Below are 13,282 nucleotides of genomic sequence, written 5' to 3' on the forward strand. Positions count from 1 at the left end.
ATACTGTCACTCATATTCTTAACAACTGAATAATAGAATTTCTAACAAAATATCAATGAACCTTTTCTATTACACATAATATGTTATGTAAACAGAAAAGTGAAAATGCCTTCTTATTAATAAAACATATACAAGATACATACTAAATGATATGCTCTAAGGCATACTACTAACAATCTCCCACTAGCACTAGAGCCATTCATTACAATATCTTAGACCCATCTTCTTAAGATGTCAGTCTAACTGAGCTTATGACATAGGCTTAGTGAATGGATCAGTTAGATTTTCAGCTGATGCTATTTTCTACATAGCTACATCGCCTTGCCCAACTATCTCTCTGATAATGTGGTAGCGCCTTTCTATGTGTTTGGATTTCTGGTGAGACTGGAGTTCCTTATATCAAAACAGCCTCTTTTGCAGCAATATACTCAGCCTCTGTAGTGGAATCACCAGTCGTACTCTGTTTAGAACTCTATCAACTGACTGCACTTCCATTACAAATGAACACAAACCCAGAGATAGACTTTCTATCATCGATATCTGATTAGAAATCAGAATCAGTATAACCATCCAATTGCAAGTCACCACCTCCATAAATCAAGAATAAATCCTTAGTTCTTTTCAAGTACTTAAGGATATTTTTGACAGCTATCTAGTGTTTTAAACCTGGATTGGATTGAAACCTGCTAGTCAAACTAACAGCATATGCGATATCCAACCTAGTACACAATATTGCATACATTAAACTTCCAATAGCCGAAGCATATGGAATCCTAACCATTTTATTTCTTTCTTCAGATGTCTTTGGAGACATCTCTTTAGAAATGTGGATACCATGTCTCACTGGTAACAATCCTCTCATGGAATCAAGCATGTTAAACCTCTTTAACACCTTTTCTAGGTATAGACTTTTGGGATAAACCAATTATTCTTTTCACTCTATCTCTATAGATGCGAATCCCAAGAATATAGATTGCCTCCCCTAAGTCTTTCATGGAGAATGTATTTGACAACCATATCATGACAGTTGTCAACATACCTATGTCATTACCTATCAATAGAATATCATCCATATATAAGACAAGAAAAGTGATAGCACTATTGCTAACCTTCTTATATACACATGGCTCATCCTCATTTTTTATAAAACCAAATAACTTAATGGCTTTATTAAAATGGATGTTCCAACTCCTCGAAGCTTTTTTCAACCCATAAATGGATCGCTTTAGCTTGCATATCTTAGAACCATCTTGGGATTCAAAACCCCTAGGTTATTCCATCAAAATGTTTTCTTTAATATATCCATTGAGGAAAGCTATTTTGACATCCATCTGCCAAATCTCATAATCATAGTATGCAGCTATTGCTAATAGAATCCTAATTGATTTAAGCATGGCAATAGGCGAGAAAGTCTTCTCATAGTCAATTCCTTGCCTTTGGCGAAACCCTTTCGCTACTAGCCTTGCTTTATAGGTCTCTACCTTTCCATTAGAATCAATTTTCTTTTTGAAAATCCATTTATTCCTTGTAGGTACAATACCTTCAGGTGGGTCAACAAGATCCCAAAGTTGATTCTTATACATGGAATCAATTTCGGATTTCATAGCATCAATCCATTTTTGAAGAGTCTATATATGATATAGCTTCTTCATAGGTAAGTGGATCATCTCCATGATCTACTTCTTCATGAGTAAACAACTCTTGTTCATCTTCATAAAGGAAACCATATCTCACTACTGGGTGAGATATCCTGATTGATCTGTGAGGAATTACTATAGATGTTTCATCAATAGGTGTAGGTTGACTAGATGAATCTATATCCATTTGATCTGTTGATTGATTAGAATTCTCTAATTCTAATTCTATTTGCTTTCCTTTGCCTCCTTCTTGAATAAACTGTTGTTCAAGAAAAGTGGCATCTCTACTTACCACAACCTTTTGTGATGTAGGCAAATAAAAATAGTATCCAAAACTCTCTTTTGGATATCTAACAAATCGACTTTTTTCTGATCTAGTTTCCAATTTATCAGTGTTCAACTTTTTGATATAAGCTGGACAACCCCAAATCTTAACATGCTTAAGACTTGGTTTTCTTCCATGCCATATCTCATAAGGTGTGGAAGAAACTGATTTTGATGGAATCCTATTCAGAATATTGAAAGCTGATTCTAATGCAAATCCCCAAAAGGAGATTGGCATATCAGTATAGCTCATCATACTACATACCATATCTAATAGGGTACGATTTCTCCTTTTAGATACACCATTCAACTGTGGCGTTCCTGGAGGATCAGCTGGGAAATAATGCCATGCTCTTTCAAGTATTCATTAAATTCAGTACTTAAGTATTCACCTCCACGATCTAATCGAAGAGTTTTAATACTTTTTTCTGTTTGATTTTTTACTTCAGATTTAAATTCTTTGAACTTTTCAAAGGATTCATGTTTGTATTTCACCAAATACAAATACCCAAACCTTGATTTATCATTAGTAAAGGTAATAAAGTAATGAAAACTGCCTCTAACCATTTCCTTAAATGGACCACATACATCACTATGTATTAGTTTCAAAATATTTTCAGCTCTTAGTCCTTGTCCAATAAAGGGTGATATAGTCATTTTGCCCTGAAGGCAGGATTCACAAGTTGAAGTAGGCTCAGAACCCAATAAGGATAAAATCTCCATTTTCTCTAGTTTTGCAATCCTATCTTCTGCAACATGACATAATCTTAAGTGCCAAATCTATTTTGAACTTGAGTTGATTTTCATCATGGCATTGTATTCTTTTAGATTGCTTGCATTAGATTTGTATTTAACATTATTATCTAAATAATAAAGTCCATCATGCATATAACCCGAACCAACATATTTATTTCCAAAAATAAATATTGCAAATGTCATATATGAACTGAAATTCATAACCATCTCTAGTCAAACTAGATATAGAAATAATGTTCTTAAAAGCATCAGGTACATGCAAAACCTTATTTAAATATAAAACATGTCCATACATGTATAAAGATTTAGATCCTATGGCTAAAGCTTCAACAGTTGAGCCATTGCCAACCCGGAGTCTAATATCTCGTTACTGCAAGCTGCTACTACTTGCTATACTCCGGGTAATTCCTATTCTAGTGCCCATCCTTCTGGCAGTGGAAACACTTTTCCTTGCCTTGTTCAACTTTCATCTTTATTTTTCTGTTTGGCTATCTTCTTGGAAGATCCTAGAACTTGAGGTTTCTTTTTCTTGTTGTCCTTCTTCTTGTTGGACTTTCCAGCAGAAGAAGATGCAATCAAAGCTACATCTTTTCCTTTGTTGTCCGACATATTCTTTTGGGCAATAACCAGCATGTTAAGTAAACCAGCCAAGGTGTATTCCTATTTAGTCATATGAAGATTTGTTACAAAATTCCCAAATGACTCAGGTAGAGACTGAAGAATCAAATCCGTCTGTAGTTGAAAATCCATGTTAAAGTCAAGATGTTCCAGATGCTCAATCAGCCGAATCATCTTGTGGACATGATCCCCAACATTCTATCCCTTAAACATCCTCATGCGAAATAGTTGCCTAGATATCTCATACCTGGCATTCCTGCTATGCTCACCATATAACTCTTGCAGGTGAAGGAGGATCTCACTAGCACTCTTCATATTCTAATGTTGCTTCTGCAACTCATTACTCATAGAAGCAAGCATGTAATACTTGGCTCTCTCATCATGCTCTTTCCACTTGTCCAAAGTATCATATTCCTCTTGAGTGGCCTCTAGAGGTAAAGGATTAGGAACATTTGAGTCTAGAACATATCCTATATGTTCAAGGTTCAGGACAAGTTTCAAATTTCTAAGCCAATCAGAAAGATTAGGTCCTGTCAACCTATTGTGATCAAGTATGCTCGCAAGAATATTGGATGGTGGTGGTTGTTGTGTGCTCATTATTATCAGAAGAATAACTGTAGAAAATAACTAGATTAATTAGTAAATGTATCATGTAATTAATCAAAATGATTATGATTTTTTAATCAAATTGGTCCTCCCACTAACTTCGCAAATCCTACACATCCAAAGTAGGAAACAAAAATCCTAGTTGGATGAATTTCTAGTGGATGATTGAATTCTTATAATCTTATTAATCATCCTCAGGCACATCCATTATTGGAATTACAATAAACTGTAAGTGAGCAACTACTTGTCCATCACATCTCATGTGAGGTTCAATCATTTACCTAGCCCATAATACTCAAAATCTCAGGCACATCCATTATTGACTTATCTTGCATTGGTTAAGTTGATCCCATTGAGCCAGTAAATATGCAAATAATTTTAATGTCCTTAGGCACATCTATTATTAGCCACCAAACCATTTACATATGTACAACATCTCATACTTAACAATTATTCTTAAGAAAATCTCTTAAGTTAATTGCATAATATGCAAGTATTTAAAATTTCTTAAAATAATTGCCTCAATGGAGGGCCCATGATATAATTACTTTAATTATACCATTTCCAACTTAATCATTTATTTGGAAGATTTTGTGGTCGGCCTAATTACTATTATGGTCTCACTTTGCATATTATCCAATTAGCATGCATATATCATATACTTGCATACATTCTCATATATCTCATACATACATGGATAAACAATAAATATGGTATGATCATGGACTTTCTAAGGGATTTAATTCTGAGCCACCAAGAATTGAATCAGGTCATTCCTAGGTGCATTTCATTCATTCATATTACAAGAGTTGCTGAAGGAGTACATAATCAATACTTGATCTTGAATTCCTCTCACTGGTCCCACCAATGCTCTTGACCTCTTTAATCTTTTTGCAATCCATTATATTGTAATCCTTGGCATACCAAGACGAATTTACAAGAACATGGGCTTTAAAGTCCACAAATAAATGAAATTACAACCCAAAAATATTACAACCTTTATAATACATTCCACCAAAATAAATTAATTAATTTACAATCCAAAGAAAAATAAAAGAAATAAATCCAATCATATTGATCTTTTATTGTCCATGATCATCCATCATGCATATTAAAATTTAATAACTAAATAAAATATACATAATAAAAAATTAAATTGAATATCTCATATTCAACTAAAAAATTCAGATTTGAATCTATTCAATCAAATTTAAAAATTCATATTTAAATCTTATTCAAACAAATTCAAAAATTTAGATTTGAATCTCATTCAAACAAATTCAAAAATTCAGATTTGAATCTCATTTAAATAAATTAAATTTAGAAACTCTTTCCAAATTTAATACCTTGAAAACAATTTTCAAAATTTAATTGTGTAATTAAAACTCCTAATTAAACATTTTAATTAGGTATGGGCCTAATTATGGGCCTCAAAACCAAGCCCATGATTCATCAAACCATGCGCACACTTTTATGCTAAACCATGCGCATGCTTTGCTAGTCCATCAAACATGCCGCCACACTCTTCTATGCAACCAGCAATAAATCAATCAATTTGTAATTAAATCACACAATTAAATCTCATTTTGAACAATCTAAATGGTAAATATAGTGGCTCTGATACCAATTGAAGGAGTGGAAGCATGAAAATTGTTAGATTAGAACATTGAATTCAAAAATTTCTTCTAGGGTTTCATACCTTATGCCATATCCATTATGTACATAATTGATTTCAATGTTCAATTGCATATTAAAACTCTTTTAATATGTATTAAGATCTACATTTGTCATTTAAGATTTTTGAATTAACAAATTAATCTATTAGAATCCTAGATTAATACAATAATATATGCACTAACCTTTTGATGCACTGTAGATGTAATTGGTACTTTTGGGAAGCACCTAGGACCCCAATTGTTATCCCTCTAACTTGTCCACCCCAAGATCACCAATGGGCAGCCTCTAAACCAGCTTCTCTAGCCTTGCCAACCAATTGTAATTTAGGTTTTTGCCTTTAGAGAGATTGTAGATGTATATAGGATACTAGAAACAATTTATAGTAATTTTAATTCAAAGAAACTTGGATCATTCTCTTTGAATTGATGAGAGAAGATGAAGAGAGGAGAGTGAGCTATGGGTGGCGGCACACTTGAGAGAAAATAAGAAGAGTGGCTTATTTTTATTTTCTCATAACATCATATTTTATAATTAGGTCATCACTTAAAACCCTTGCCATATGTCATCACCTGATTGCATCTTAATTTTAATTGATCTAATCACATTAAGCCAAGTGTCAAAGCTAGACTTAATCTTGACTTTGATCATCTTGCATGATAGGAAGAAAAATGACATACCATAATGCCATGTGTCACCATCTCATGGTGCCACATGTCACCCTGTGAAATGACAAAATTACCCTTGTGTTGTAATTTTGAGTTCTCAACCCAAAATAATTATTTCTCCTCTTCTAATCTATTTATATCAAATATAAATTAATTAATTAATCTCTATTAATTAATTTCTTACAATTAAATTCATATTTAAACACTTTAAATATAAATTTAACTTATACTATACATCCAATAACTTAGATTTGGTTTCAAGTCATGCTAGGGATTTTACAATCTTATTGCAAACCAAACCTAATTAATTAATTAATTAAACTCTTTAATTAATCAATTAAATCATATTTAACTTGATGATTACTTGTGTATATGTGTGACTCACTAATTGGCAATGAGATATGATATTAACTCTTAATATCATCAGAACTCTTTCTTACCATAAATGATTTCTCTAAATTATTTTAGATACCTCATAGACCATGGTTAACACCTAGCATAGCATGCCATGGCCACCCAATTAGTAATAAGGAATACCTTAAATGAACCTATAATCATATGTTACTATGCTTTAGAATCTTTCTGTTCCAAAATCTCAATTCCAGCTGGAGCCATGGTTAATGTTAAACTCCATTTATTATGAACATTATGTTCTCTTTTAATTTCAATTCTTGATTAAAAAGATTTTCTCATCAGAAACTCTTTTCTGATTAAATCTGTCTGTCCTGGCTAGGAACTTGAAACATCAAGAACAATTAAATGAACATAGGACTTTATCCCTATTTACTTAGGGTAACAGATTCCATCTTGATTAACACATACCTCCATATATAACTAGTAGGAGCCAACACATGCTCATATACCCATACACAATACAAGTGTAAAAGCAGTATTAAACTCAAACCATCTATATACAAGATAACTGTGTTATCTCAGGTTTAAAGATTATATGCACTGATATGATTTATAACAATGCATTGAAAAGAGTAAACTCCACGTGTTTGTCATAATGTCACTGGTTCGGCCTACTTATCATGCATAAGTGTCTATCATGTTTGTTATATGGCATGAGACTCACCATTTCATCTTATTTACATCTCATATAAATAACTTGGAAACAAACATGATTACAATCTTTCTGGATAAGTCATGTCCTTATTGTAAAGTATCCTCAATTGTGAACTAATTTATAATACTTTGTGCTAGAAATACTGTCACTCATATTCTTAACAACTTAATAATAAAATTTCTAACAAAATATCAATAGATATTTTCTATTATACATAAATATGTTATGTAAACGGAAAAGTAAAAATATATTTTTATTAATAAAATACGTACAAGATACATATTACATAATATGTTCTAGGGCATACTACTAACAAAATAGTCATTGAACAGTAAAATATAGAAAATGCCAGTAAGTTTGCGCTTAGCTGGTCCTAAGCCCGGATAAAGGACGAGGGTTGCGGTAGGTGACAACCAGCGTAAAAATTTCGTCACACCTTATGATATGGATTCAAATGATATAAACGTTGGGGCGTCCTCTACTAACGACGCGCTACATCGGAGCCTGGGTGTAGTGAGAAATATGCAAGGGTGTAGGGCGTTCACCGAAAGCGACGCGCCATACCATGCCAGCGCCCGGGTGTGGTGTTAAGTGAGCAAGGGTTCCCACATCATGGACGGGTGTGGGTAAAGAAGTTAGTCCATAGGATAGATAGTAGAACAGATAGTGGATCAGAACATAAGATAGACATAAAAAATAATAGAAGATATAATAAAAGGAGACTAATTAGGAAGGAACAGAATAGGAGGAGGATCAGGGTTGGTACTTGGAATGTTGGATCACTTACAGGAAAATTAATGGAGCTTGTGGATACCTTGGAAAGGAGAAGGGTGAATATTGCTTGCATTCAAGAGACTAAATGGGTAGGAGAGAAAAGCAAGGAGGTGGGTAATTCAGGGTATAAACTGTGGTTTACCGGAAAGGAGAGAAATAAGAACGGAGTGGCCATAATCATAGACAGAACATTGAAAGACGCTGTAATAGCTGTAAAAAGAGTAGGAGATAGAATTATACTAGTAAAGCTAGTACTAGAAGGAAAAACAATAAATGTAGTTAGTGCTTATGCCCCACAAATAGGACTAGATAGTGAGAGTAAATAAAGGTTCTGGAAAGATATGGATGATTTAATGCAAAGCATACCGAATGAAGAGAATATTTTCATTGGTGGGGATTTGAATGGACATGTAGGAAGTGATAGGCAAGGCTATGAGAATGTTCATGGAGGTTTTGATTTTGGCAGTCGAAATGAGGAGGGAAAAAACATCCTGGATTTTGTTATGGCATATGACCTAATACTGGCAAATACCTATTTTATAAAAAGAGAGTCACATTTAGTGACTTTCAAAAGTGGGCAACATAGAAGCCAAATCGACTTCCTCTTAACCAGGAAGACAAATAGAGCTCTATGCAAGGATTGCAAGGTCATTCTAGGAGAGGCTTTAATAAGTCAACATCGGTTATTGGTCTTGGATGTCAAGTTTAGGAACAATTCAAGTAAGGTCAGAAGAAATAGTGTAGCTCAAACAAAGTGGTGGGAGTTCAAAGGAGTAAAACAAGTGAAGTTCAAAAATGAGCTTCTCAAGTCCGAAACATGGAAGCTGAATATGGAGGCCAATGATATGTGGATACAGATGGCATCAAAGATTAGAGAAGTAGCTAGAAAAGTACTTAGAGAGTCTAAAGGACATGGACCACTCTCAAAAGAGAGATGGGGGTGGAATGAGAAAGTACAAAAGGCAGTGAAGAGAAAAAGGGAATAGTATAAGAAACTATCTAAATGTGATAATAATGAGGCATATAAACAGTACAAGATAGTAAAGAAAAAGGCAAAAAAGGCGGTTAGTCAAGCAAGAGCACAGGCCTTTGAAAAGTTATATGAGAAACTTGGAACTAAAGAAGGAGAGAAAGATATTTATAGATTAGCAAGGAGGAGAGAAAGGAAATGTCAATATCTCAATCAAGTTAGGTGCATTAAGGATAAAGAAGGAAAAGTGTTGGTGAAAGATGAGGACATTAAAGAAAGATAGAGAAATTATTTTAATGATCTCTTTAATAATAGTCAAAATGGTAATAGCGTGAATATAGACTATAGAATGATAGAAAAGAATCTGAATTATACTATAAGGATTAGATCTTTAGAAGTAAAGAAAGCACTTAAGAGAATGAAAGTGGGTAAAGCCTGTGGACCCGATGGAATACCAATTAAAGTGTGGAAGTGTTTGGGAGATATGGGAGTGGCATGGTTAACTAAATTATTTAATAAGATTCTAAACTTAAAGAAAGTGCCTAATGAATGGAGGAGGAGTATTTTAGTACCTATTTTAAAAAATAAGGGAGACATATAGAGTTGCTCGAACTATAGGGGAATTAAACTCATGAGCTATACTATAAAGTTGTGGGAGAGAGTTGTGGAGCATCGACTACGTCATGATACTTCTATCTCTCTCAACCAATTTGGCTTTATGCCCGGTCGTTCAACTATGGAAGCGATCTTTCTCATTAGAAGCTTGATGTAGAAATATAGAGATGTGAAGAAAGATCTACACATGATTTTTATTGATTTGGAGAAGGCTTATGATAGTATTCCAAGAGATATCCTATGGAGTGTGTTAGAACAAAAGAGGGTATCTATTAGGTACATACAAGTATTGAAAGATATGTATTAAGGAGCACCTACTATTGTGCCCATAGTGGGAGGGGACACAAGAGATTTTTCGATCTCAATTGGATTACGCCAAGGATCAGCTATAAGCCCTTACCTTTTTACATTAGTTTTAGATGAATTAACAAAACATATACAAGAAAGTATTCCTTGGTGCATGATGTTTGCGGATGATATTGTTCTGATAGATGAGACGCGAGAAGGAGTCAATAGAATGCTAGAGCTTTGGAGAAGTACTCTAGAGTCAAAAGGCTTTAAGTTAAGTAGAACAAAGACAGAATACATGCATTGCAAGTTCAGTGAAGGCCAAACTGGTGATAGGGAAGGAGTTAGTTTGGATGAAGTGGTACTGTCCCAAAGTAATCACTTTAAATATCTCGGCTCAGTCCTTCAAGTAGATGGGGGATGTGAGGAGGATGTTAGTCATAGGATTAAAGCCGGATGGTTGAAGTGGAGACGTACCATGGGAGTTTTATGTGATCGCAAGTTTCCCAATAAGTTGAAAGGAAAATTTTACCGTACAGTCATACGACTGGCTATGTTATATGGTAGTGAGTGTTGGGCATTGAAGGAGTCGTATGCGTCTAAGATAAGAGTTGCAGAGATGAAAATGTTAAGGTGGATGAGTGGCCATACTAGACTAGATAAAGTCCGTAATAAGAGTATTAGAGAAAAGGTAGAAGTGGTACCAATTGAGGATAAGTTGAGAGAAGAGAGATTGAGGTGGTTTAGTCATGCAAAGCGTAGACATAACAAGACTCCGGTTAGACAAGTAGAGCACATTATGTTAGAGGATAGAAAGAAAAAAAGGGGTAGACCTAAATTGATTTGGAGGAGAGTAGTACAACATGACCTAGAAGCATTATAAATTTCTGAGGATTTAATCTAAAATGGTTTAGAGTGGAGAAAGCGAATTCATATAACCGATCCCAAATTTTTTGGATAAATGCTTAGTTGAATTGAGTTGAGTATTGTTGATAATAGACATATCTGCTGCCAGACCTGGCCCGCGGTCTGGTCCGAACCGGAATCGCAAGTTTGATTTAAAGGTTAAGGCTAATATCGATGGGCTAAGAAAATTCGTTGCCTAAATTGGATCGTAGACTCCAAGCATATGAGTTATATATATTTAGTATGCATGGAGAAAATACACATACGGTACGCGTAGCCCACCGTACCATATAAATAGAAGGAAAAATTACAATCGCAGTCAAATTCAGTTCTCCCATATTCAACATTTGCCGATCTTTGAGTTCTTCGAGTCGATTCAGGCGAGTTCTTCATTTCTTTTCTCGCATTACTTTCTATTCAACACGTATTATATGTGATTTTGATAGATCTATGCCTTTTTAGTGATCGAATTCTATTTTCCTGATGACTGAGATCTAACTCTCTCACAGTCCATTGGGATCTGCTATTTGTTTTCTATTAGGATATAATTACTCAATTAGGTCTGAATTAGGTTGCCTAATTAATCATTGTTTACATTACCCGTAATTAGATCATGTTTCGGTAGATTTTGGAGGTTGTTCCAATTTTTTTATTTTGGATACAAAGATTGAAGATCTGTTTTCTGAGATCAATAATTACTCCATTTTTTGTTGTTCATCGTTCTATCATCAATTTTGATTGTTGTGGGAAGTTATTAGAAACTGTTTAATTATATCCATGTAGATGATGTTTTTATTGTTGTTTTTGGTTTTCACTTTAGTTTCGGTTAGACCCGTCCACCGGGACAGTTCTGGTTCAAACCGCCCGCAACCGTCAGTTCGTGGTTTACCAAAACCTGAACCAATCCTTAAATCCCCCAGGTTCCAGTTCCAGATTAGGTTCCTCTGCAATCCGGTCTAGTTCAAATCCAACATTTCAATTTTTTTTATTTTTTTTTAAAAAAAATCTAGTTTGACCCGGAACTGAACCAAATAATTATGGTTCAATTCCAGTCCAATTCACTTGCGGTTCGAGTGAAACATGGGTTTGACTGATTCGGTTATAAAGTTGTTATTTACTATTATTATTATTATTTTAAAATACCTTATCATTTGTCCTCTACATAAATGAATTTTGATCGGAATTTGTGACTAAGGTGATTATAGACATCTCATTGTATTGATGTCTGGCTCAAGTAATTGTGTATCTTGCATAGCATGCATGCTTTCACAGAATTCCGCGTTGTGGTGTTTATTTTATTGGCTGGGCTAATTAAAGTACATAACATTATCACGAAACTCAAAAAAGGGGTTTACAAGGTTATTTTCAAGCCATTAATCTCATTTGCTGCTTCTATAGGACAAACCAAGTGATTCTGATTGAATATCAAAATTTGACATGGCTGACGAATTTGCCCTTGGTTATCAGGATTTTTAGCCTGTTGTTGGACATGTTGTCTAAAGGCATATTTGGCATTGCAATTAAAATTATTATTGAGAAAATTATTTTTTAAAATATACTAATTAAAGGGTATTAAAAAATAATTTAAAATTAAATTTAATAAGTTTTAGTCATAAAAATACTAAAATAATAAAATAATTTTTTTCAACAGAATTTAAAATAATACTTTTATTCAGAAAAGTAATTTAGTCCTGCAAACTCAATACTAAATAAGCACTAATGCTTCTTCACACCATGAGTCATATAGTCTCTAATTAGTAATGATAGTGCTTTCACAAAGTCTAGTTGAGATATAAATGTGCGTTAGATTCAAGAATTTGAATCAAGTGTTAATTAAGCGTTGATATGCAAGTCGCATCTGTGGATGAATTGGTATGAATGAACTGCCAACGGCAAACCATTATTCTGGTGATTGATTATAGGTGTACTTGCAGAAGATCAATGTGTATGAACATGCATCTTAACTATGTGAATCATTGGTTGTTACAGAAATGGCTTTAGGTGGAACAGCTCCCCCAAGAGGCAGTGCAGCAGCTGCTGCTAGCATGCGCAGGAGAAGAACAAGTGGTGGGGCCTCAGGAGGAGCAGCAGGGACTATGCTTCAGTTTTATACTGATGATGCTCCAGGACTCAAAATCTCTCCAAATGTTGTTCTAATGATGAGCATTGGGTTCATAGCTTTTGTTGCAATCCTCCATGTTGTGGGTAAACTCTACTTCTTTCGTACAGAGGCTTAAAAGTGTGCTTATGATAGGAATGTCAGTTTCGGAAGTCAAATTTTGAATTTTGAGTAGGTTTAACTTATTGATATGCATTTTGAGCTGTTACAAAAATGGTTAAACAGCTCTAATTGAAGATCATTTAGCCGATGGATAAA

The 13,282-nt window shown here is 34.1% G+C and overlaps 1 protein-coding gene across 1 annotated transcript; it reads left to right on the plus strand.

Annotated features, from left to right (window-relative positions):
• The first annotated feature begins 11,181 nt into the window (after positions 1-11,181).
• Positions 11,182-13,142, plus strand: LOC110662991 (protein transport protein Sec61 subunit beta). Its single transcript, XM_021822169.2, has 2 exons — positions 11,182-11,285; positions 12,895-13,142. Exon 2 carries the CDS (start codon positions 12,897-12,899, stop codon positions 13,140-13,142), a length of 246 nt encoding a protein of 81 aa, XP_021677861.1. The 5' UTR covers positions 11,182-11,285; positions 12,895-12,896.
• Positions 13,143-13,282: the final 140 nt, after the last annotated feature.

Source organism: Hevea brasiliensis, chromosome 2 (assembly GCF_030052815.1).
Source record: "Hevea brasiliensis isolate MT/VB/25A 57/8 chromosome 2, ASM3005281v1, whole genome shotgun sequence".
Taxonomy (NCBI): Eukaryota; Viridiplantae; Streptophyta; class Magnoliopsida; order Malpighiales; family Euphorbiaceae; genus Hevea; species Hevea brasiliensis.